The 26783-nt window shown below is 46.2% G+C and overlaps 1 protein-coding gene across 2 annotated transcripts in view; it reads left to right on the top strand.

Moving 5' to 3' along the window:
- The first annotated feature begins 1062 nt into the window (after positions 1-1062).
- The window catches only part of SLC17A5 (solute carrier family 17 member 5), a 1156538-nt gene continuing 1130817 nt past the window's right edge, over positions 1063-26783 (top strand). The window contains exon 1 of one of the 2 annotated variants that reach the window (XM_069606253.1): positions 1063-1241. In XM_069606253.1, the coding sequence (XP_069462354.1) occupies positions 1145-1241 (97 nt within the window). In that variant the 5' untranslated portion in view covers positions 1063-1144. The remainder of the gene's footprint in view (positions 1242-26783) is intronic. The other variant, XM_069606252.1, reaches the window with a different exon arrangement.

The raw sequence follows: 26783 nt of genomic DNA, 5'->3' as shown, positions 1-26783 counted from the left end.
GATAGCCCAAATACGCGACTACTGCACAGCAATCACATCAGCAAGGAGCACTGCAGGACAACAGTAGAAAAGGAGCGATCTGCGAGAACGGAGAGACCCAGGGAGGAGGACATAAGAGCAGCGGCTAACAAGACTAAAGCGCACACTGCAGCGACCACCAGAACGCAACACAAGTCGCCGACCCCACAAAGATGTTAAGCAGGGGGGAGGTGTTGCAGGGTGAAAGCGAGCGTGCCACCTTAAATACTGGACCACCTTAAGTTAAAGAGGAAGGACCTGACACGAGGGACAGGGAGGAAGAGGAGGGGCTACTAGAGCCCGGGAAAGACAGATCCGTGTAGAGGGCAATAAAGGAGGTTGTTTCCTAAACTGTCTCCTGTGTGTCTTTGTACGAGATGGCCCCCTCGGGGCTTGCAGGCGCAGAGGTGCATGTTGGCCCCACATGGTAGTCCCAGTGAGGAATACAACAGAATCCACATTTTTTTTTTTTATTTGAATTATTAACATCGCAAAAGGATTGTGAGGCTTTTTACTCACTTGTTTAATGTCTTAAAAGTCATTTAAACAGCAAATTTGACATCAGCTAGTACCGAGATTGGTGACATGCTGTGGCATGATAAGTACTTAAACTATGCATTTGCTGAAAGTGTTTCAATATAAAACAATCCCACAATGATTGAGGGTATTTTTCACTTGTACAATATGTTTGAACTCCTTAAAACTGCACATTTTGCATCAGCCAGTCCAGAGATTGGTGGCATGCTGTGGCACGCGCCACATGTCACATTCAGCTCCTACCCCTTCTCTCTTCATGGGTAGTGCATTTGCAACACTCGCCGCACCGCCTCATTCTCTCTGCATGCAATGTCATCGTTCTCCCCTACAAACTATCATTGGTTTAAATATATCCTGCTAAAATCCACGTCTTCTACAGAGAAGGCTTTTTTGCTCCACGTTGGGGACATCTTTTGTAAATGGCATTGGCGTGCGCCACAGCCTTCTTCAACTACGGAAGGGTTCCTTAGCCTGTGCGCAGCGAAGGTCGGGCTTGACGTTGGCACGTGATGTTGCACGTCAGATTTCCATCTGAGGGGTTGTAAGTGAGAGCTGCGGGATTCACTGTGCTGTTGTAACTGGGGGCATTATGCAGTACTCTGAAGACAGCGAGCCCGACAATGACTATGACGTCAGCCCTTTGTTGAAGGAGGAGGGGCCGCAGGAGCTGCCTGTCATAACCAAATGTAAGTAACAATCTGCAGCGGAGGGCAGGCAGCTCTGGTGTTGCGCTTTATAGGTTGCTGTGTGTTTCCTCACTCTAGCCACTTTTAGCAAGGTGCATCCACTCAACACAGCAGGCTTGCAGCTGATCACCACCACAGCTTCTGAGACGACTTAGTCCCATTTGATCACCACCTCTAGGCTCTAAGTGTGCAGTAACCTTATCGAGTTCGCGTGCCCGCCCGGTGTTTATTTCTCATTCATCCTGGGGTATAAAATCCACACCTATCTTGTTGGGTCACATGTAAACATTGGTTCACATGACAACTTTTGAATGTACCGTCTTCGGGTCCGTCTGTGCTCCTAGAGAAAAACCTGCACATCACTTGTGGTAGGCGATTCTTTGGTTGATTTACCATGTCTGCTACAGAAAAGTATGCAACCGCGGGCAAGGTGAACAGGATTTTTTAAAACAAATATGCGGCTGATCGCTTTCAAAATTAATTAGTCTCTGTTTTTACACTTTTTCCTCACACCGTGTTCTTCATTTTACTTTGTATAGCTCGACTTTTTTTTTTCTTCGAATAAAGGGTATTTGTCTTTTATACTCATCAAATTACTACGGATTCTTGGCATGTGTGATGGTCCCGTGACTTCCAGGTGACACGTTATGTATTTTGGAACGTGGTGTACCTCTCGCGCGACGCAGCAACATATTTGTTTGCTGAGCGTCCTTGTTTTTCTTCTGGTTTTGCTTTGTACGACATTTCGGGAGCTCCAGATACTACCCGAGGAATCGCTGATGGCATTGGAACGGATTTCCCTGGTCTGGCACCCGGAAGGCATGTTTTCTTTCCCGAATACATTTCCAGTTTGTTTTCGGCAGCTTTACACAGCGCATAACCAAGTCCAAGCGATGAAACAGTCGCTTATTAGAGCGTCTGGCCAGGGTACTTGTGTAATGGCTTGTTAGGATTTTTACTCTGCAGGAAGTACTTAAATACAGTTGTTTTAAGGTTAAAAAGGTGTATACCTTTTTATATTTTGCCAGCAACATTCCAGGAAAGACGACTCTTAGGGTATTTTCTAAGGGTTCATGAATATTCTCAAAGGCAAATGTTAACTACGAGGGATGAGAACAGTCCCCAACACCCTCCCCCATCACTTGTGGGATTCCACTGTAAATCATTGATATTTCTAGCACTGCAGAGTATACATTGCATTATTTAGCCCGACAGCCATTTGTTTTCGTTCCTGAACACTTCTCTTTGTAAGTTTTTGTCTCCTGTAGTATTGTTCCCGAACCCCACCAGCTACTGAGAACAAAATCTGAAAGAAATTCCAATGTAATAACCAGAATCTGCTTATATGCGCGTTTTGTACTCTAAACGGCCAGGCCTGGGTCTAGAATGTGCCTAGCCCTGTGCATCAAACGACCAACAACGCACCCTAATTTGCACATGTATGGACATCGTTGGCAGGGACAATACAGAAAATTACATCACAGGGAGTGACCTCGCTCTTTGATACTCTAGTTACAGAGTTCTTCAAACTGCGGGGCGTGCGCCCAGCATGAAATGTAAAAAAATATATATATTTATATTGTTTTATATTGGAGGAAATGGGCAGGGGCGGCTCACATGGTCGGACTGGACCATAAAACAGTCCCAGGCACCAATGAAAAAGCAGCCCGCACTTGTAAATGGATATTCATTACTTTAGTCAGACTGTTTGAATAGTACCCATGGGAGTGATTTTTGTTAACGTGTAAGCACATTGTGATATTTAAAGAATATTTATTCAGCAACAATGGTCAGAATTACCAGCTGCATAGTGCCTACACTAGCATTTTGCATTTTTGTTACAGACATTGCCCTACAGGCCAGCCTGTGCCTAGCGGCTCATCCATAATGGGCGAGGGGGTATCCACCCAGCAAAAATGAGCGCTGCCTCAGCTGCTTTTTCCAGCTGAGGGAGTGCTCCTGGGCTGGCTGAACTGTCAAAGGGAAACACTGTTTCCCTTTGACAGTTCAGTTCCCCAGCCGCACATGCTCACTGAGCCATGCAAGGCTGGGGGCATTTTGCTTCGCCAGCCTTGCATAGCTCATTGGAAATTCTGGCTCGGGCACTGCATGCCTGTATGTGCGAGGGGGAGCTCCTGCGCCTCCTCGCACATACGGACAGAGCAACCTGGAGAATTTCGGCACTCACGCGCAGGCCACTGCAGAAGGTATGTTTATGTTCATTTTATTTTTTATTTAAATGTGTATGGTGACGGGTGCTTGTGTGAATGTGTGTGTGTGTTTTGGTCCATTGAGCTGATTTTGGCGAGTGGGGGGTAGAGGAGGGTAGGAGGGTTTTACAACAAAGGCATTTTAAAAATGCCTTTGTTGCACAATCCCCCCCACCCACCTGCCAAAATCAGCTCTCCTTCTGAGGCGCTTTGGAGCAGGGACGGTATTCTATTGTAGATGTCCAGTCAAAATTACCATGCTTTCCCCCTTGGCCCCCAATGCCAATTGCAAACTGTTTGGCATTTTACCAATTTTTGTTCAAGTATGCTGTAAAATGCAATGTTTTCATCCATTTTAAAAAAAAAAATCATGGGTGGAAACCCCCCAAACACCCCTGAATTGGGTCGGGCTCCCTCACTGTGCGCGGTTGCTATAGCATTTTTGTGGGAAATATTTATGCCCCTCCACTTAAAAAATTCACCAGCTCCCACTGGCCCTCAGACTGTGTTGGGAATGGGGTGGTGGGAGTCGAGGGACTGGTGGGAGCAGAATGGGCGGGAGCACTGGGATAGTGGTGGGAGCAGGGTGGTGAGAGCTCAGGGTCTGTGATGGGGTGGGAAGAGCCCAGGAACTGGGTAGGGGTGGGATGAGGGAGCCCAGCGATTGTGATGGGAGCAGGTGGGGGAGCCCAGGGACTATACTGGGAGTAGGGTGCGGTGACGGCACGCAATAGTTCATAGCCATTTGTACATACTTTCCATTTGGCATTTTGGGGGGGGCAGCATGCCCAAGTTTTGCTCAGGGGGGGGCCAGGCCAAAAAAGTTTGAAGACCACTATTCTAGTACATTGCGAAGATGCATACTGAATCAATTCTATGAGCTCACGATTTTGGCAGTTAATGTAGAATTGTAACGTAACATGATTTGGCCAAGGTAATGCTGATTAGCGCATGTCACAGTTTACCTGGGTCCGTGGCTCTGTTTAGGGCCAGTGTAGCCGCCAAGGGCCTTACTCCTGTGGGGGCCTTATAGACCACACCCACTTCCAGAACACAGGGAGTTAGCTCCCAACACCACCATATGTAAGATCTAGCACTAGGGCCATGTAAATGCAGGGTGAAAAACGTGCACTTGCCTGTAGCTATTGGCTAGTGTTAATTGACACTTGAGCAGTAAACAAAAGGGTGTGTGTGTGTGTAATATATATATATATATATATATATATATATATATATATATATATATATATATATATATATATATTTCTCTATCTTTTATAGCTGGCTAGGTGCATATGACTTGAATTGTTGTCCTTTTCTCCCGGTAAATGCCTTTTAATATGTGTCTGCGCAAATAATAGGGTAGCTCTTTGTCAGTTACAAATGGCAGCAGACTTCCCAAATTAGTGTCAATGCTTTTCTCAAACACTTAAAACGGGATGATCAAATATCCCTTTTTAAGCAAATCTATTTCGAGGGATGTTTGGTTGGCTTTTCTTTCTTTTAGGAATTTCACATGTTCTTTGTATTGTTCATAATTAAAAGCTGCAGGATGTGCGTCATTAGGGCTTGAAGTTCAAACGGTAAGAGACTCATGAAGAGTACAATCATTTTAAATTCTGTATTGTATCATACCCAGCTTTATCATTGCTTATATTTATCAACTTATATTGCTCTATTTTAATGCACTTCGTGCTTTTACTGTGAAATTGACTTTGTTGTGTTATTAAGGACGCCGGTTCCCGTTCCATCCTGTTTCTTTGCTTAAGAGCTTTGACATCCTCCTCACTGACGACTACAAGATCCTCTCCGTGCCCAGGTCCAACTGTTCCAAAGGGGATGTAGCCCTTATCTTCCCCGAGTGGATACCTGTCTCGGTCATCCCTACGCAGGCCTTCTCCTCTTTCGAATGCCTCGTCTGCAGGCTCTCTCTCCTAGCCATTCCCTTATGCTGGCTACTATCTATTGGCCCTACAACCCTACAGGGATGTGATCTTTTGCACTTTTCCTTCCGATCCACCCTGACAATAGATTATTAATTAATTCTATTGATTATGAATATAAAAATTATGTCTGTTTGATGGGGACCAGTCATGAATTCCTTCTCCCCACAGGTTTTTAGCATGATTCTTTTGTCTTTTAAGCTTTTGGATGTATGTCACGGTATGTTGAGTTGGGTTTGAATGAGTGCACTATGAATGGCAAGTATATGTGACAATGTTTTAGCCGACTTTAGGCATACGGTTGCTGCTGTTTTGCTGTATTAAAGTGATCAGTGTTTAATTATTTGTGATTGACTCACCATTGTTTAAATTGTTGGTATCACTTTCAATACATTTTGATACAGTTTTTCAAATTGATTTGTTTCTCCTGACAATTTTCTGTTGTTCTATACTATCTATTGGCCACCTGGTCAGATCACCTCCTTCCTCTCCGAGTGGGCGGACCCCTCCTCTTCCCTCATGGCCTCAACCTCTGAACTCCTCCTTCTTGGAGACTTCAACATCCACATGGATGCTCCCTGTCCTTCCTCTGGACTCTTCCGCAACCTTTGCGACTCTCTTTCACTCACAATTCTCCCCTCTGGCCCGACTCACTCTGCAGGGCACACTCTGGATGTTCTGATCCCCTCAGGCCTTCCCCTCTTTCTATCCCTCTCACCACTCCCCTCTCCTGGAGTGATCACTCTCTCCTTTCCTCCCATCTCACCATCTCTACCCCTGAGGCCAAGCCAACTCCAGCACTGCCACCCACTTTCTCGGTCATCCGACCCATGAAGCACGTTTCAGTTAAGGCATTCGCTGCCACTCTCTTTCCCCCCCCCCGTCCCCCTTTGGCTGACGCACACCTTGACTTAGCCCTTTCCATGCTCCACTCTGCTATATCTGATACTCTCGACGTTCTTGCCCCTGTCATGAGGATCAGCCTGAAGCCCAAAGCCAAGTGCAACTCTTGGTACGACTCAGAACTCCTCACCCTTAAACGCAAGTGCAGGGTGACTGAGAGGAAATGGCATGCTTCTGGTACATCCTCTGACAAACTGGCTTGCCGCCTGCTCCAAAGGCAATACCGGCTCTCTGTCCTCACCAAGAAGAAAGCCCACATCCAAGCCCGTGTCTCTGTGGAATCCAACAACTCGGCTGAACTCTTTAAAATCTGCAAAGAACTGGCCAATCCTGCCGAAGTGTATACCTCCCCTGTCTCTTCCCAGGCCCTCAGCACGGCTCTGGCTTCTCATTTCATCTCTATAACTCAGTACATCCTGTCCTTCCCTTACTCCCTGCTCTTCCTCTGGCCCTTCTTCGGCCACCTCTCCTCCCTCCTTCTCTGCCTTTCCCCTGTTCTCCCCTGATGAGGTTTCCAGACAAGTCCGATCTATGAAAGTCTCGTCATAACAGGCTCACCCGTGGTCCTCCAAAACCATCAAGGATCGCATTGATTCCCTGGTTCTTGCCCTGGCCGACTTCTGCAACCACTCCTTCGCCACTGGAGTCTTTCCTGTCCCCCCTGAAGCACTCCCTTGTGCACCCTCTCCTTAAACCGTCTGCCGACCCATCTTGCCCGGCCAACTACCGCCCTATCTCCATCACTCCTTTCCTGGGCAAACTCCTGGAAAAGCTGGCCATCTCCCAGCTTAATCTTCACACTGAATCTGTTGGTTGTCTCCATGACCATCAGTCTGGCTTCAGAGCCGCCAGAAGCACGGAAACTGCTCTCCTGAACATCCGTGAAGACCTGCTCTCCAACAACCAATGTGTCCTCATCTTACTTGATCTCTCTTCTGCCTTTTGATAAGGTCAACCATGCCATCCTGCTCAATCGTCTCCGTGATAACCTGGGCATCACCGGTCAGGCCCTGGCGTGGCTGACCTCTTTCCTCTCTGACCGACCCTCCCAGGTTCAACCTGGGTCCTCTCCTCTATCTCCATCTCTACCTGTGGTGTTGCGTCGGTGTCTAACCTCTCTCCCTGGCTGTTTAACCAATACCTGGCACTTCTTGCCCGCCGCATTGCCGCACTCTGCCCTAACTTCCAGTGCTACGCGCATGACAATCGGCTCATTTTCAGGCTACCCTCAGCCACCTCCTCTTCCTCTCTCATCTCTGACTGTCCACCATCTAGGAGTGGTGTGCTGCCAATGATCTCTGCCTTAATGCCTGTAAGACTGAGATTCTCCTCATCGGCACACCCGCTCCCTCCTTTTCTGTCACTCTCTGGCCGTCCTCGCTTGGCCCTCTTCCTGTGCCCCCCTGTGAGGCTAAAAACCTTGGGGCCATCTTCGACTCCACACTCTCCTTCTCTCCTCACATCTCTGACGTCTCTAAGAAGTCACACTACCAGCTGCACCTCCTCAGAGGTATTCTTCCTTTCCTCTCCTTCCCCCAGAAGCTCACTTTCTCCAGAGCTCTGGTTCTCTCTAGGCTAGATGACTGCTACAGCCTGTTTCTAAATCTTCCTGCCTCTACTCTCCGCCCTCTGCAACTTATTCGGAACTGCGAGACTTGTCCTTTGCCTCGAGCCTAGGGATCGTATCTCTCCAGGACTGAAATTCTTGCACTGGCTCCGAGTGACTGCAAGGATTAAGTTCAACACACTATGCATTGTCCACAAGGCCTTCTGGGGCCTCAATACCTTCAACTCTCTCTTCCTAAATATCTTCCTTCTCGAGCTCTTAGTTCATCCGCCTCCAACTCCCTCAGGGTCAGGCGCTTCTCCAAGCAACGAGTTGGTGGTAGATCTCTTCAGCTGGGCCTGCCCTCTGGAACAGGCTCGCTGCCTCACTGAAACTTGAGGAGAACCATCTCCGGTTCAGAAAGCACCTCAAAACCTTTCTCTTTGCCTCTGCTTTTTCTCCTCCTCTCCCCTGCTGAACCCCTGGCTGAAACTCCACTGGTTACCTGGCCACCCTCTGATCTCGGGCCCAGGTCCCCTCCACCACCAGTCGCACACCTGCACTGCCTTCCTGGCAACCCCCGCACTCGGGACTGTCGCTGTATCCCTACAGTCCCTCTACCAGCACTTGACACCGGATGTCTGCTCTTACTCTTGCATTTGCCACCAACTGGCCATACTTACTTTGTTATTAGTCTATTATGCCATGCACTGCACTCTCCCCTCCCCCTTGCAGTTTCCCTCTTCCCGCTTCCCATGCAATTGCACGATCTGAATGACACCTGGCATAGTAGGATCGCTGTTTGTCTCCCCTCTGTTACCCCTCCCTTGCCTCATCGCGCCTTGAAACACTTGTGTATAGGCATGTTATGAATGCCATATCATATCAAGTGGGCATGACTTGCCTCACTTTCATCCCGCTTTGGGGATATATGTGTAAAGCTTTTTTCCCGCGCAGCGGGTGTGCCGTCAGCGCGCCAAAGGCACGCTTAAGGCAAGCCCGGCTGTTCACACCGTGCTAGGATCGGGCAGGAAGAACGCATACAGCTTGGTTGGGCTGATATTATTGCTTTGGCTCCTCCTGATAACTTGTCTTCTTACAGAATGGGTGGACACTGAGTTCGATAATGTTTGCACTGTTACTACTTTCTGTCTTGTTACCAGTGATCACCCATCCCCCTCACAGTCATCGGTCTTGGGTGACATTAGATTATTACTTGGTAATGCAAGATCTTTACCTGCCATCCTCATGATATATACCAGTTAATATCCAATCGTCTTCCTGACATATTTTTTGTTACTGAAACCTGGCTTCAGGAGTCTTCGGCTCAGAATCAAGCCATACCTCAGGACTTCTCTATCATCCACGTTGACCACCCCTCCCCTCAGAAGGGAGGGGGGGTTAGCGGTCATTTTTAAAGAATATTTACAAGTCTCTAAACTGGATTGTCCTATTAACCTGGTTATGGAATCTCTTCTGCTTCCCTGTCTTTTTTATCTCACTCATTTTGTATGCTATGTTTTACTTATCTATCTGCCGCCTGGGTCCTACATTGGCCTTCTTGAGCCTATACTGGATTTTCTGGCTTCTCTTCATTCTCAATTCTCCCATCTCGTTGTATTAGGAGATTTTAATTTAAAATTCAGTAAACCTCATACTCCGGCACTTAGTTCATTTTTTGACAGTGTGATTGACCTGGATCTGGTACATTTCGTCTCAGAAGCTACTCAAAAGTATTTCCCAATTTGTGATCTAGTGCTATCTAATGACTTGCTGTCCACTTTTCTGGTGGAGCCTATACTGTGGTCTGATCACCACATAGTTTCCTTCAGTCTTAGAAGTCTTGTACCTACAAAGAGACAGCACCTATGAAAAAATTGCAACAGGGTTGGCGTTCTGCTGACGGACAAACTGATATCTACTATCAAAAGGAAAGGGTGCGAGGTGCCTGTACCCACATTATTAGTGCTCACTAGCACTGCGTACAGCGGCTGATCTAATAGCTCCCCTTCGGCTTATGCAGCCCCAGAGACTCCCCACACAGCCTTGGCTCACAGACAATCTTAGATCACTCCGCCTTCCCATGAGAAAAGCAGAACGCAAATGGCAGTGGGCATATGATCCCATTTTAAAAGTCTGCAACAAATCCTGCACCACTGTCTACTCTGCAGATATATTTTTGCTCAGAAAATTGAGTCTTCCATCTGCCACCATAAATCGCTTTTTTCGGTGGTGAGATCACCCTCTTCGGCTGCTAGATGCATTCCCTCAATTCCTCCCACTCAGCAATTCTGTGACACCCTTGCTTCATTTCTTATTATAAAAATTGACACAATACGTGCCAATATTTCTAAGACTCTAACGCAAACTATTAATGCTGTTCCAAATGTCAGTGTAGACCTCAATATTGGGCCTGGAACCCGTGTTCCTATGCACCAGTCAGTTTCAGATGGATGGTCTGTAGTTCCCCCCTTTTACTCAGTCAGATGTTCATACTGCTATTTGCTGAATCACGTCTGGGTCTCCTTCTGACGCCATTCCTTTGTCATAAAGGACATTTCTTCTGAATTGCTTGCTGAGATTACTGCTGCAGTAAATAATTCTTGTCAAACTGGCTTTATCCCCTCTGAACTCAAGGCTGCCACGGTGATCCCTCTTCTTAAGAAACCTTCACTTGATACTTTGGTGCCCTAAAATTATCGTCCTATTTCACTCCTTCTGTTTCTAATAAAACTTCTCAAATCTCTTGTCTCTTCTATGCTTTCATCCTTTATGGAGTCTAGTGGTCTTTTCGATCCTGCCCAATCTGGATTTAGGCCAGGTTGCGGGACCGAGAGTGTCCTGGTCTCAGTTCTCGTGGATATGGCCAGGCTGGTTGATGCTGGAGGGGTAGGTGCCCTGATTCAATTAGATCTGTCAGTGGCTTTTGACACTGTTGATCACGACATCCTGCTCAGCTGCCTGGCCCAAGTCGTAATTTTGGGTCAGGTTCACGCCTGGTTTACCGCCTTCCTGGCCGACCCAACTCAGACTCTCTCACTTCCCCCGTCTCTCTCACTTCCCCCGTTTCTTCTATTTTCTCACTTCTCTGCAGTGTCCCGCAAGGCTTCGCCCTGTCCCCTTCAATATTTACATCTGGCCTCATGTGTGTCTCATCCGCTCTTTCGGCGTCAGATGTTACTCGTACGCAGCCGACACTCAGATCTTGATCCGTTTAGATCTTGATCAGACTGGGATGTCTTGCCTGCGGGAATGTCTGGCATCGGTGGGAGATTGGATGAACCGCAATTGGTTGAAGCTGAACGTGGACAAGACGGAGGTGTTCGTGGTGGATCCCCTCCTGATCCTTCACTTTGGGTGTCTTCTTTTTGGCCTTCCTCTCTGGGTCCCTTCCTATCCCAGTCAATAAGGTGAGGAATTTGGAGGTAATAATCTCGGCTTCTCTTTCTATGGGGTCCCAGATTGCTGCAGTTTGTAAAGCTGGGCATTTCCATTTAAGAATTCTTAGGAAAGACCTCCCTCTGATTCCTGCCCACCTTCATCCTCCTATTTTGGCTGCCCTTGTGCTTAGTCGTTTAGACTACTATAATTCCCTCTACTTAGCCCAACCTAAGGGTCTCATTCAGTGGCTTCAACGGCTGCAGAATATCGCTGCACGGGTTGCCACTGGTTTGCTGCATTACTTAAACTGGCTCCCAGTTGCCCAGCACATTATTTTTAAGACTCTTTGCCTGGTGCACCGGGCTTTGCATGCCCAAAGGGCTGAATATTTGTGCGCTAAGTTTATGCTTTATCTCCTGATGCAGTCTTTGCGTTCGGCAACAGTTGGTTTACTTGCCATTCCTGCATTTAAGCGCTCACGTATTGGTGGACATGCTTTTTCTGTCACCACAGCTCGACTCTGGATTGGCCTGCCGCTTTATCTGAAAAACTTGATGAACCACTTTGCTTTTAGAAAAGCATTGAACATACCTGTTTTAGATGCTGTTGGTTACCCTGACCTCTCTCCTCTAGCGCCATGATGCCTTGGGGCGAAACCACGCTTAATAAGTGTGCCTGACATAACATAACATCAATTTCTGCTAACATTGCTCGGACCTAGTGTTCCTGAAACTGCCCTTTTGCCTTACATAGAACTAGGTGAGCTAAACATTGTGCTACTGAAGGTGACCCCTCCTTAAAGCAAGAATAACCTGGGGTGCCAACAGCGTTGTGGAATCAGCCTACAGACAAAACATGAATTATACTGTTTACTACCCACCTCCCTCATGCTACTATACCACAAATTACTGGCTTGGGAATAATGTTCTTCTCTAATGTTGGTGAAGTCCCTCGCTTGTTCATGGACATCCCTCCTTAGTCTGGTCATAGGGTTACTATTATTTGCTGATATATTTACTACATTAGTCCCATTATTCCTGCCCTTTCCAGCCCTTTCCAGCACCCAACACCATTATTTTCATCATGACATTCTTTTGTCATCATTCACTGCTGCCCCTGAAATTTGTGAAGAAATGTTAATATGCTCTCGTCCAAACAGATGCAGTGAATTCCGAAATGTCACTAATGCCCTTGCTGTACTCATATTTTATGTATCTGTACCTTCCCTGCCATCCTTCTGCTCTTGGTCAGGTGCACTGCTGCCGGTGTTTCGTCTGACGTCAGTAAGATGGAACCAGCTCCTGTGGCCTTTTGCTTTCACTGCTGTGGGCGTTGCATATACCACGTCGTAGGCGCCTGAACATTTCTGCTCGTGCCATTTCTTTTTTGTTTTAGTGCTTATGAAGCTACAACCTCCTGGATACAGCTGTGGCTTTTGTAGATCCGCTGAATTTCATGGGCGCGGTGCGGCCGATGATGGGCATAGGGCTATCTGTCGAGAAATAACTTTTTGAAGTCCCTAAGGTACTCCTGAAACTCCTGCCCCAAACGTCTGCACTTTTGTGGGCATCTGAAATTGTGCGTGCAGATGTGAGTGGTGTGTGAATCTGCCGACCTGTAACCACCTCATTGGGTGCCAGGGTGTGGTTCCTCCCTTGCTGGTTTCTCATAGTGAACAGTGGCAATGTTAGGCAGTGCAGCCAGCCCTTTTTCAAAGTGTGGTATATCTTGGACAATTTATTTAGTATAAGCAACCCATTGAGTCTTTCAACTTAGCTGTTTGTGGGTGGTAAACCATACAAAACCTGTGTTTTATGCCCAGTAAAGTAGTTATTTCTCTGTAACGCTCATTAACAAAATGAGGACCGTTGTCCGGCCTCAGAACATCACATATGCCCCTTCTGTTAAATACGTCTCTAACCAAAAATATCACTGCAGATTTAGCATCACAATGGCCAGCGTGAAGCCAGTGAGAGAATGGACAAATGACAACAATTAAATAGCGAAAGGTACTGCACCTGTTAATCGTATCGACAGTCAATGTGGAGCTCTCGGAAAGGCCCTGAGAGGCGAGGCATTGTTGCCTTCAATGTCTTTAGAGTGTGCTGTAATAAACAGGTGGCACGTGGTACAATTTGGCCATGAATTTGTGGATGTGTTTGGAGATATTGGGAACAAACACATCCTTTGCTGATGTCTGCAGCAATGTGCTGCTTAGATGCATGAGCAGGGTACTGCAATTGATCCAATTCTAAATGCATAATGACTTTACCTGTAACCTTCTGTCTCCAAATCAAGTCTGTGGGTGATGAGAAACATCCTCTCTTGATCCATAAGTCTTTTTCTTGCTGTGGTGCTCGTCCCTGCAATTCTATTTATTTGTGCCATTGCGATACAATTTTAAGGGGCTTGTGTCTGGGCCTGTTGCAATGAAATGATCAGTGACCCCCCCCCCCCCCCCCCTCTTTTTTTTTTTTTTTTTTTTTTTTTTTTTTTTTTTTTCCCCCTCTGGAAATGGTAAACGTGCTACCTGCTTTGCTGCTCTGCTGCAGCTTCATTGCCGCAGGAAACGGGGTCTGTTCCTTTGGAATGGGCAGCACATTTCACAATGTCCACTAGACCAGGGCCTCTCAGTGCGTCAATTAATCTAGAAAGTAACACTGCATGCTCTACCGGTGTCCATCTGATTTCTTGAACCCTCTCCCGTGCTACCTGGACAACCCAGAATGTACTGTGGCGGTGACATATGCTGAATCCGAATAAATGGTAACCACACCATCTGTTGACCTTTCTAGAGCCTCAATGAGTGCTATGAGTTCTGCTCCTTGCACTGAATTATGAGGGCAACCTCTTTTTGTATCATCACATCGTATCCTTCCTCCTCCACCTTTTACGTATCTCACTACCGCTGACCCCATGTGCCTCTGTCCTGTCTTCTGGTCGATCGTCAATGACCCATCAACGAACATCACTCCATCCCTGCCCCCTTTCTTAGTGCCTCCTCCTCCACTGCAATTCTGTCTTCTGGTGAACCATCATACACTGCACAATTGTGCACTTTATCTTGTGACTGTACTGGTTTTGCTACAAACATTGCTGGGTTTACAATGTGACACTTGACTATGTGAATGGATGGGTTTGAGAGCATGACTTAATATCCCGAAGCTCTCTAATGAGTTACAAAAGAAGGTTGTTTGCAATCACACTGTACACACAGACTATAAATAAATACAATTGCTTGTGGTATTAATTGTAAAGCAGGGCAGCCTGACGTGTGTTTTGAGCTAGAGAGCTCTTCTTCTGAGGCTGCATGTCAATTGTACAATTACAACACAGTTGTACATTCACAAAACATTAGGATTGGTGTTAGTTCATTCAATATGTCCAGGACACAAACACAGAAATGGGGCACAGTTGGTGGTTTGTACAGGCCAATTTAGCAGCCAATCAAAATACAACAGGATGACCTAATGTTGTGCTTGTAACGCTCACCTGATTCCCGTAGAGGCGCCGGTCTTGACTGGGCGTATACCGTATCTTCAAAGGTGATGTGTAACACACGGCTGGCTCTTTGGGCTGGACCTCTGTGCACTGTATGTCTGACTCGAAGGGTAAGATGTCTGCAGATAGAAAATATGGGATTAAGGAACTGGTTTATTGAATGTCTCTCTCTTCTTCCCTTTCTCTTCTCCTGTAGAACCCCAAAGGTTAACGCTCTCACCTTAGGTAAGTGAATGCCGTGCTCTCCATCTGCCTCGGGGCAGGGTGCTGTAACCAGTTTCTTCACTGGATAAGGGGAGCAGGCCTCTTGACTGTACTGCACGAACTGTAAGTTTTGAGTAATTCTAATGTCTTTAAAGTCTTTAGTAATGATGTTTCTTGTTTTGCAGGGTTCCGGCGATGGCGGATGACGGGCTGAAGTGAGTTGAAGATGGAGCCCGTGTGATGAATAGAAGCGCCTGGAAGCACGTAAGTAAGCGCTTGTTGCCTGCTTCATGATGCGCTCTAACTGTCTTTTTATTTTGCAGGTACAAGTTCGGAGCGGCTGCAGGGTGCCGGAATACCCACTGGGTTAGATGTGGAAAGGAGTAATGGCACGTGAGTATTAAAGTTCCCCAATGTCTTTAAACGCACCTTGTTTTGTCTTTCAGATGCGGGATGCAGCGCCGAAGGCCTCCGGAGCGTGCGAAGAGTTGGTAAGCTTTTGTCTTTCAGATGCCGGAATGCAGTGTGAAGACCTCCGGAGCGCACGAAGAGTAGGTAAGCCTTTGTCTTTCAGATGCCGGAATGCAGCGCGAGGTGTTGGTGACAGCCGATGGACCAGGTAAGTGAAGAGCTGTCACTGAAGACCGTAATGCTAACCTGTTCTTTCTTGTCTTTATAGGTGTTGCTGAAGACTGGATTCAGGATGGTAAGCCTTTTTCCTTAGGCCCAGGATCAGATGCAGAAGACACGATGAGCGTTCTGCTGCAGAGGATGCAGAATAACGCAAAGCAAGATTCATCCATCGGGTGTGGTTTAAATAGCCTCCTGTAGTGCTTAGTGTCTCCTTCCACAGCCACGCCTATGTAAGAAAAGAGTTCCTGCTTTCCAGAAGAGTTCCAGTGTTCTGAATCTAGGGAGTGGCTCCTGCCCCACCCAACAGGAAAAGTAGTTCCAAACAGAAGAGGATCAGAGGCTCAACTGGCAGGCAAGTAAGCAGCATGGTCTGCTGCAGGTAAGTCCACCCAAGCATTATGAGCCCGGCGCTTCCAGCGCTGGGACTGGGCATATTTATGAGCCTGGTGCCACTGGCGCCAGGACTGGGTCCAAAAGGTCCCAATTGGGACTGGTTGGCACTCGGAACCTGGGTTATGGATCTGCTTCCAAGGGAGTTGGGAAAACCCTGACCTTTTGGAAGCAGAGATCATGACAGTGCTGCTCCACACTTAAAAAATAAATAAATATATATATATATGTGAGTATATATACTCCATCTACTATGCGCCAGCTACCTAGTGAGGGCCACAATGTGAGTGGCTTGTGAAAACTTTTTCTTGCCATGAGGATGTGCAATGAATTTATGGATTTTTCTTTTTTGACACTTAAAGTAGAACAATTTTGCATTTTGGTTTCATGATTCTGTAAATTCTTTTGGGACCAAGGCGTGCTCCTCCACCAACTGCAGAAACGACAGCTGAAGTAAGAGATATATATATGTGTTTTACTGTTCCTATACTTTTATTTTAAGCAGAAACCATTGAAGAATGGTTTAGTTTTAAAATAAAAATGGAGGAAGAAGTTGTAACTTGCACTGCACTACACTGAACATTCCCTTTTAAATAGCCGGTGTGTTTTGGGGGTTTAAATTGGAAATGGGGTTTGTGGAGTGCGGGGCCAGGCCAGCAGGGAACATAGTTCACTACTTCTTTTCATACAATTTGAGGACTGGGTAAGTGTATATTTAACACTGTGGCAGGTCAAAAGACTGACTCTGATTCTCCATTTTAGTGTAGTTTTCTTTAACAGAAAGTTGCAAACTCTTAACTTTCTGTTCATTCATTTGAGCTTCATTTCGATTAGAATATCATGAACGTCAACAAATGATACACAAAAATAAAAACAAAGCAAAAACTTCAAAACATGAAAAAAATCCAGTGCTGGTCAATATAAAATAATTGGGAGCACACAAGAAAACAGTTCTACGTTTAGGATGAGCAGTTTGGGTCGTTGGTAAAGGTTCTTACAAAGTGCAGATGTTTCTGTCACTATGGAAAGGCCAAAGATTGCAAATTGACCACAAGATGCCAATTGGATTCACCACTCAATGGATCCTCGTTTACAAAGTATCAGGTTAGCGTTGCTAAAAACAGTATGCCACATGAAAACACAAGCAAGTAGGGAGGGCCATAAATGGCCACCTTGGGCTAATTGGCGTATTTGGATCTTCTACTTCTCCAGCCCCTCAACAGATACCAGCCCATTGCAAAAGTTGCAGCTTTAGCTTTAGCTGCTAGGCATAAGGACCTGGCCTCTGCCGTAGTATTAACCCTATGCACGTATAGGAGAGGCTCTAGGGATCCTCTCAGCAGGTCACCGTAATATAGGCAAAGCAGGGCAAAATGGACCATGTCTTCAATTACGTCCAAGCAAAATGGTCATGTCTGGGTGACAGGGTGGTTCCACTTGTTCCTTAAGGTAGCCAGGGGCAAGGTGCCCATATGGGCCTTAACGAAAAGGATTTGCATTTGCTTAGGGTGCATTTGGTCCAGATAATCCTCATACCGCATAGACTGCTTTAGGGACCAATATCTTGAGAAATGATCTGAAGTGAACAGGCCTGTGCCAATTTCCACCTCTCTTGTTGCCTTAAGGGCATGAGTACTACAGGCTTTAAAGTCTCTACCAATGGCATCAGGGCAGGTCCAGTAATTAATGAAACTATAAGCCTTAAGTTCCTTTTTCATGAACATATAAACCAAGGCAGGGCCTGTACGCAAGTGCACACCAGTCCAAAGCCATGTCTAATAATAAAATAATGGTTTAATCCTGCATGCTTTCTCAATCGGCCATAGAGCTAGATCAAGGGCAACGGGCAAGTTTGGTGCAAAATCGGTAAGTCCAGTAGATTCTTCAGGAATTTGTTTTCAATTATTAATCCAACCCCACAGCCCAACTTTGCTCAATTGGTCAGACCATGCACAGTCCTCTTTGATTCTTATGCCCAGGTAATCATAAGCATGTACTTGTTTGAATCGAGCTGTCCCCTAGGGTGAGTCTGATTTTTCGGATGCTTCCTCACCCGCCTCCCTCCAAGGACCATGGCTTTGGTCTTCTGAATGTTAATAGAGCGACCAGTCCCCTGACCTGGTGAAAGCCTTGAAAGATGCCTAGCTTTCCCTAAACTATGGGTGTTCCCTACCTAACAAACTTACTAAGGTGCTCGTTGGTCGTCGGTGCAAGTCTTAAATCAGATTCAGACCACTGTCCAAAGCTAATCTATTCTGACCCTATCACTATTCTAATATCAAAAGAACAAGAGAATTACTCCTTCTCCTATTATATGGGTTTTCTCCAAGTTGTTTTATATGGAATGGGTACTAACTGTCTTTCCGCTCGTCAAAATGTACAGTTCAGATACTAGATTCTTCCAGGTTTCAATGTGTTCCTTTACTTGCTTTCTCGTCTTTCTTTTGTTCTTCTACTCTTTGTATTATCCTTTTTTCGTCAAAGAATATCTCAACACTTTTCTCTTTACTCTCACAAAAGTTCTCCCAATCTTTTATTGACTTTTCATCCTGATCAACACAAGCTGTAAAGTCCCAACCTTCTTTCTCGCTTTCTTTTATTATTTCTTTTATACTGGGATGGTTATGAGCGTTCCAGTAACAATTATCTCTTTTGTCCCCCTTCCGGGTCTCCTGTTCTCCCTGTTCCCTGTGTTTTGTAGGGGTAACATCACTGGGGTTCTTTGTGGTCTGGCACATTTTTGTCTTCGTGTCAGAATGGCTTCCCTCATCAGCAAAGTTTAAACTTGCGGCTTTGTTGCTCTTTCATTTGTTTCCTTCTCCTTCAGCTCTTTACTCGTGGTGTCAGCATTTTTTATGGACCAAAAGGTCGACCTCTTCTTGCCTGCGGTCACGCCACCACTTTTCCTTCCTTCGGTTTCAGGATGCATCTTGGTCCGTCCTCTTTACTTTACTTTAGCATTGTCAGTCTCTTTCCAAAGCATTGTGTTGGTGACCTGCTTCATTTCCATTTTCCACTCGGTACGCTCTCTCCTCACTTCAGCTTTCAAAGTGTCTTCCCCATTCCAAAGGGTCGCTTGGGTGTCTCCTCTCCCAGGGCCCCACCTTCCAGTTTTATGACGTTCTCCGCGGACTTCCCTGGTATTTTGGTCAAGTCCTTCTTTTCTTTCGGACTCCCATTCAATGTGGTTTGAATGATCTTCGTCCCAGTTTCTTTAAAGCTTTCTCTCATAGACATTGATGGTACACCTGGTTGACAAGAGTAAACTTTGTTCTTCATGTCTTCCTTCATAGGATCTTATTAAAGAGGGTGTAGTGATATTAGGTTTAGGGAGTTGCTCACTGGAACGGGAATCCTTGTCCCCAAAGGGGAAGTCTCTCCTGGTGAGTTCCTGCTTGCCTCTACCCCTAGGGAGGGTGTTGTGTAGCGGGCTCACCTCCCTAGCCTCACAATGAATGGCTCCCCCTTGGGGAGAAGTGGCAGAATCCCTTGATTCATCACAACAGCCTTGAACATGTTGCATCTTATTCTCACGCCTTCTGGTTCACCACATCGGCAAGAAATACACTTTCAGTTAAGTAATTTACCAGATGGAGTATCCCGAAGCTCTGGTACAGTGTGGTCCCCATTTGGCAGCAGCATGTATGTAAGGGATTTTTAAAGCTAAAACCTAGTCGGGAAGCAACAGCACGCTGCTCAAAGGGGACGCACCCAGAAGGCTACAAGTAGGTTGTAGGTGTAGCAAAGGAGCAGTGTTGGGTAGTGGAGAAAGAGATGGGGGGGGGGTCCATTTAGGGGGGCCCGGAAGGGCGAGAAGTAGGGTTGAGTGGTGTGGGTGGCAAGATGTTCTTTGAAGAGCAGGGTCTTCAGGTCCTTCCGGAAGTGTAGGATGAAAGGGGCAGTCTGTGTTGGTAACTTGTTCCAGAGGCAGCATGATGCACTTTCTAGGAATCTGGTTTTAATACTTAATGGTAATTGATAGTTTGTGTGTTCCCAATCCGCCCTTCAGATTACTTGGTTGTAGCAATAGCTCCATCTTACACTGCCTCTGTTTGGATGGGACATGGCAAACTCTTAGTAGTTTTTTCTCTAGCAGTTGAACATGCTAACATGCTTTTTATTGTCATTTACAAAAATAAAAAGTGAACTAGCAACCACTATATGTCTGTGCGTTTTGTCTCTACCCAATTTGCCCATTGGAGTGTGTTGTGGTGGCAAGAACTCCCAAATTTTATGGCAAACTCTCTGTAGTTACTTCTCTTGCTGGTGGATCTGGATGTCGGGGAAACTCCAGCAATTAGGTACTTAGGTACTTAAGGTGTGTTAAAACTCAAAACCTTATACTCCTAGTCTTAAGGGTACAGTGTTGGAGATGTTATCATAAATGAAATGGAAATACTAATAGTAGTAGAGGTGGCGGGAGACCTAGCGTAACAAAACGTTTGAAATTCTGTGAAAACGTTTTATCTGAAGTGATGTCAAGGAGCCAGATTAACACAACAAAAACCCAGAAATGTCAGCTGTTAACTTTCAGTCCCTCATGTCATTCTGTGAACACACAGATTACACCACGGGCTGAGGAACTGAATAGAAGATGTAGATGGTGTAACTGTGACTATGCAGCAGTCAGAGTGATTTCAATGAGAGGGAATAGGTTCCTGATTTATAATTGCTCTTTTCTTTTCATCACAAACTGTTTTCATTGAGGAGAAAGTTGGTCCTGTGGTGGCAAGAAATAAAGAGACTGACCAAGTGGTGCAATTTTGGTTGTTGTAGACTTTGATTAAAATAATAAATCAAACCTATCTATCCCTAACTTTCCCTACCTAAACCAAAGAAACGTGAGTGCTTGACAGGAAGTCCTTGTGAATCAAAACAAAAGGGCACCGTCCCGGTCACAAAGGCTCCTACTCAATCCCTCTCAGTACAATAAAATACCATAAATCCAGTTACTGTTCGTAATCCAGGAGAACGACTCCCTTCTACTGCATACAAAACATCCAAACGCCTCTCAGGTTGTACAAAAACCAAAATGCAAAGGTTTCCTTCAAAACAAAACTTCCTGTGGGGCTAGTAGCTGGTCCCCCGCTATCTTTCACAGTTCTTAATAGGGTTTGTAGCTCCCTTAAGGAGGTCTTCACAACCTCTGTGTTTTGTTTAATTCTTGTTCCGCCCCCAATGGAACGATGAAGCTGTTCCTTGAGTTCCTTTCGATCCTCCAGTACCACACTTTGTGGGACTGGATCACCCAATGATTTATGACTTTTTCTACTTCTTTTCACAGTCCTGTAACTTCCTGCCGCCCCCTTCATCCCCACCCCCCTCGACTTGCGTGCATTCCCTTTATCTCTTCTCTGGAAACTCTTCACCGGTTTCACCAGGGTTCGCGAGTCCACACGCCTTAGCTTAACTTCTTCCTTTAGCAGCTTTTCGCAGCTGGTCTTTCTCCACCTTGACTGCCTCAGCATAATGTTAAGACGGATTTCTGAACTCTGTCCTGGTGGCGCAGAAGTTCAGAAGGCCAACCTAATTACTTGGAACAGGGTAACCTCTGGACGAGCCAGACCAATCAAGGTAGCGATCGCGGCGGTCAAGACTAGGTCTCAAGAGGGGTGAGGGTGACTGAAAGCCCGCAATGAGCACACAAAGCAAGATCACTTACAAACTACTCCAAACAGTTGTTATATCAAAAATATATACACATTTATTTTAAGGCCTTTAAAACAATGAACGTAGCGAGAAAATCACAATATCACAATATTAAACCAACACATACCATATCAACACAATATATATACACAAATACGACAGTCGCAAGCATTATATGCACGAAATGTGTAGTCCACCTGCAAGGGAAGGAAAACAGGCAGTGCGATACAATGCTTTCGACTCAGTTCGCCTTCAGAGGCACCTAACTAGATGGAAGTCCGAGCCCTGCGAAGAGTGGAGCCTTGTGCTCAAAGTACCTGCACGCCCTGGTGCCAACGGGCAAAAGGAGAAGCTCTTCGAAGGAAGTCGGGCAGTTCAGTTCAGTGCACAAATGACGGAGAACAAGTTCCGCGACTCAAGCGCAGCCTCCACTGTGGGCAGAAGCAGAGCGCGAGTACGGCAAAAGGGTGCTGTTTTACACAGCGGGGAAAAGCAATGGGCTCCTGCAGGAGGGTGACCAGATCCTAGCTAAACTACTCACCGGTCCCCGATGCAAGCAGACCCAGGCTTCTCCACGTTAGTTTCAGCAGCTGGCAGGTTCAGAAGAGCCGGGAATGCCTCGTCGTCGTGTAGAGAAAAAAGACGTCCCAATCGAAGAAACCTGCACAGTTTTGTCACCACAGCAGGGCAACGGAGCGGCCGTGTGTATCTGAGCCAAATGTACACTACTCACTTCAGACTTGGGAACGCCAAGTGTACTAAGCGTGTGAGAGTGACAAGGACTCGAAATACAACACAACCTGGCGGCGGTTACAGAGCAAGACTCCCTTGTAAGCTGGTCAGTCAACTGGATGGCCCAGAGATGCTTCCGAAGGCTTACTGGCAGGAGATGATGAAGTCGCCGAGAATAGCTGTTCCTGCTATTCCAAAGGTCGAAGCACCAGTACAGGCCTTCTGGTTCGATCAAAGGAGGAAAAGGGTTTCACAGGACGACAGCAGTGCAAAGGAGAAGTCCTTCAGCGGGTCACCAGCGATTCCTCGGTCCAGCCTCTTGTTTGCAGGATACTTGGCTCCTGTATTCCTTCGTTCGTGAGAACTCAGGAGATCGACATGGTAGTGGTGTTTCCAGCCCCCTCTTATCCACGGTTCCCTTCGCGCCAAAACGGAGGGGAGCCAATGGGAGATCCGCTCATCAACACACACACCATTCGTGGACCAATCACGGACCACGGTGGTCCCAGGCATTCACACCACCCTAGACTCTCTGGCACCCAGGATGTGTATTGGGACCAGACATACCAGCCCACACCCTGGAGGCACACAAAAGACATGTAGAAGCCCGCGAAAGCATCCGTGTTTCGCGGGAAAGTACATGCCCAAATAAGGAAGGCCCCGGGTCGCTCGACCTGGGGAAGGTGAAGGGAGCAAGACGGTCAGTGGACAGGACAAACGAGCCTCGTGGTCTGGCCATTTTGGGAGCCAGGCCACCATTTTGGGTTCAGCGCGAAAAACGTGCTCAGAACGACAAAAGGAGCTCAAAATACACAAAACGATTGCTGCCACCATTCCAATCCCTGAATGACTTGCACCGATCAAATACAATCCTAAACGAGTATCTAGGGCCTGTAGAAGGTTAGAGTCCCAAGAGAGCTGTAACTTAGCTTACAGTGCCCTCTTGTGTCATGTTGCACTAAACCCGCAACATGATAAAAGAAACTACGGGAAACAGCGTTCCCCGGTACTGACTGTCTTAAGGGCATGTCAGTTTCCCCGTAAGAAAAGGAGCGAAAGCCCAGAGGAGTGCTGCACTTCTCTGGCAAAGTCAAGAACAAGGTGAAAAACAACAGCAAAAAGTTTAGGGGTTGCCACATGGAAGGAAAATTACCTACAATTACGAAATCTTTCCTAACACTATAGCTGTTGGACCCCACGGTCCCACTGTTACAGGTTGCGCCTCCACCATGGTCTCTCTGTAGTCGCCTGCAGCGTTTTGCTGTAGGCAGCAGTAGGCGGTCTTGACACCATTGCCAGATCGAACGGTCCACGCACTACAATTCCTGCCACCACTTCTCAGTCTCTGCAAGTGTGTCATGCCAGTTCCCAACCGACTCCCAAGACTCTTCTCCTGCGTCCCACTATTCCTCTTCTAGACCAGCCTTGCTGTTGTCTCCCGAAGCCTTGCGTTACCTCCCCAGGCTTCAGTGCGGCCTCCTCGGTCATGTGGTTCTCCCTCTGGTCCTATAGTAGCTTCCAACTTGACCGAACCGCACAGGCCATTGCCGGACGGGCCAGAGGATGGTAAAGAACAGAGTCAGTCTTTGTTGTTCAGTTAAAATAGCGAGAACGGCCCCAGCATAATGTGCTTCCAATTGACAGCAGCTGTATTCAGTTTCGTTTCGCTCAAATGTAGCATTTTTGAGCGCTTCTTCATCTCACTACTTTTGTCAACAGATGGATTAGATATTTCACAATAGCACATCTTTTCGGATTTGATCTTATGTGGATAAAATTTGGGCATTGTTGTAAGCCTACCTGGTGGGATTTCACAGGAGCTGTGCTTCCCAATTGCGTCCTCATCCCCAGGAGAGAGTCCCTCCCCATGAGATCCTCCCTTATCTTACCACCCATAGGGGACTATTGGTTAGCTGCCTCACCTCCCTAGCCTCATGGGAAGAAATTCTCCCCCTGGGGAGAAGTGACGCCATCCGAAGGATTGTAGCAGTCCCTACTATGAAAGATGGATGTATGATGAACTGTAAAGGCCAATGTGGAGGAACTTTGGCTACGAATTTGGGGTACAAAATGTTTTTAGTAGAAAGGAAGACCACATACTCTGCTACTTAACCTTGTGTATTGAAAGGCATTCTTTAATTTATTTTTAGAAGTAGGGAAAATAATTTTTGGCATTCGATTAAGTATGCATAACATACTGACAGGTCTTTCAACTGTTACCTGTCACTCCTTGTATATCTCTAGAAAGTTGTTCATGTCTTGAAATGAAATATGTGAATTTTTCCCCACCAAGTGCCTTCCACTGAGGTCATGTATGATCAGTGTGCTCATAGGCTGCTTAACTGACAACGTAAAGGGTGTAGCTTCCAAAAGGTGCCGAATTTCTGGGGTTTTGGTGCTTTAATCTGGTATTTTGCCATCACTGCAACTAAGTGTGTGTGATAGTGTGTCTCCCCCCCCCGCCAAACCAGGTCTACAGAATTTGTAACGGCAGATACCATCCACAGATACCGATACCCAAACAGACTGCGCATGAGCCAAAGCGGTGGGTATTGCTTTCATACACAACTGATATAGCACAGACAGTAGCGTGAGACCAAACAAAATGTTTACACAGACTGATGTGCATCTACTGCCCTTTATGCTTAACGCGCGTTTACTTTAGGAAGTAAGTGCCCTCTAGTGAAACAAAATTATATACGTGCGACATGCATATGTAGCACAAGTGAGGAACAGCACGGCCACGCAAAAGTCCTATTCACGACCCTTCCCCCCCAATCAAAAAAGCACCATGCAAAGTGTCTCCTTTCGGCAAGGGATGTGATGTGGCTCAGAATGTTGTCTTTGGCTATCTGCTTATCTGCTTATTGGACAGCTGTCTAAATATGACCTTGATGAACGAGAGGTGTCTTTTGGCTCACCGGTGCCCGTAGGGCAAAAACCTATTCTTTCAATGCATTTTTGCATTTAAGCGAGGTTTACCCTACTTATACTGCCGTTCTGTATTGACACAGGGCACAGTTTGCACTTGCGTTGGTGCAACGTTTCTGTAATCTGGCCCCTGGTGCATTATTTGTACTGGGGGGTAATAACGGTGCACATCTTATTGCACGAAAAATATATATTCAATAATTGGTTATTTCAATCAATAAACTTTGTGAGTAGAGGGATCCGCTTACTAGCAAGGAAATGACTTTGCCTGCTTGGAGAAAAGGAATCCGCAATTTCTGCTGTGTTGAATCAGTAAGTGTTCCTGCTGTTGTGTTTTTTATTTGTAACGTATTGTCTCAGGTGTTTGCTTGTAACTGATTCTTTAGCTGTCGTGTGGAGCATAGCCAATTGAGACAAACGTACTGCTTCCGTTTTTTTCTCACTCGATGCTGAGCCTATGTCAAGCCATCTATACCACTAGTTGGGGTTTCTTGTGTGTCGCTTGTCACCAACCGCTTTTAGAGGCATGTGGCCGTGAAGTAACATCATTTGGGACAGCACTGAAAGAAACTCGTGACTCCATATGTACGCTGTGAGTCATGCAGTGCTTCCTGCTCTGAACGTTCTTCTAACAAACTTGCTGGGCAGGCTTTATCCCAACCACCTCCAAAAGTATTTCCGCAAAACACCTCAATTATAGAAATCCGATTACGCAACGCTTAAAACAACATCCTATTAACCAGTGGATTTTGAACCACAATTCTGTTGAATCCGTTCATAGATGGAGGAAACCTTTAAATTGTGTGGCCCCGATTCACCAAATGTTGTCCTCACTTGCTTTTACTAACTGTGAATGAAAGTGAAAACAAGCATTGACAAAGTCAATAATTGTGCCTGTTATATAGTGGAAAACACACACACACACACACACACCCCCACCCACCACCGCCACCACCACGACGTAGATGGGGGATCAAGGGGAACGCAGACCGAATTTATAGAGGTGTCAGGAGTTTCAGATAAATGAGAGGAATGATGGATGAGAGCAGGGAGGATGTGTGAATACATGATAATGCTGGATAGAAGAATGAGTAAGGGCGGCCCACAGATAGGGGGTGTATTGGCCACTTTCACTCGCTAGAAATAGGCAAATACTCCCAAACAATTAAATGGGGGGGGAGTAAAAATACTCCGAACAATCACAGAAAATTGACACATGGGAGCCTGTCCCCCCTGCTTTCATCCACACAGCTCCATGGATATGTTTGGACCCTTCGTATTGCTAGAGGAGGAAACTACTATTACTGCGTGATCCGAAGTGCTAAACATGATTACAAAACATAACTATTTACAGTTAAAACATATTTTTACTCGCTTATCAAATACTCCATTTGGGAATGACACTCACTTTTGTACTCCCTAAAAAATCCTTTTACCTCCCAATTTTAAAAAATAGGGAGAAAAATACACTGCAAATTCTTATCTGGAGCACTGAGTAAGGGTATGGTGCTGGAGGTAC

The sequence above is a fragment of the Ambystoma mexicanum genome, chromosome 4p (genome assembly GCF_040938575.1).
Source record: "Ambystoma mexicanum isolate Mex_15411 chromosome 4p, UKY_AmexF1_1, whole genome shotgun sequence".
Lineage (NCBI taxonomy): Eukaryota > Metazoa > Chordata > Amphibia > Caudata > Ambystomatidae > Ambystoma > Ambystoma mexicanum.
Note: the sequence above shows the minus strand (reverse complement) of the source record. Positions and strands in the feature narration are given on the sequence as shown.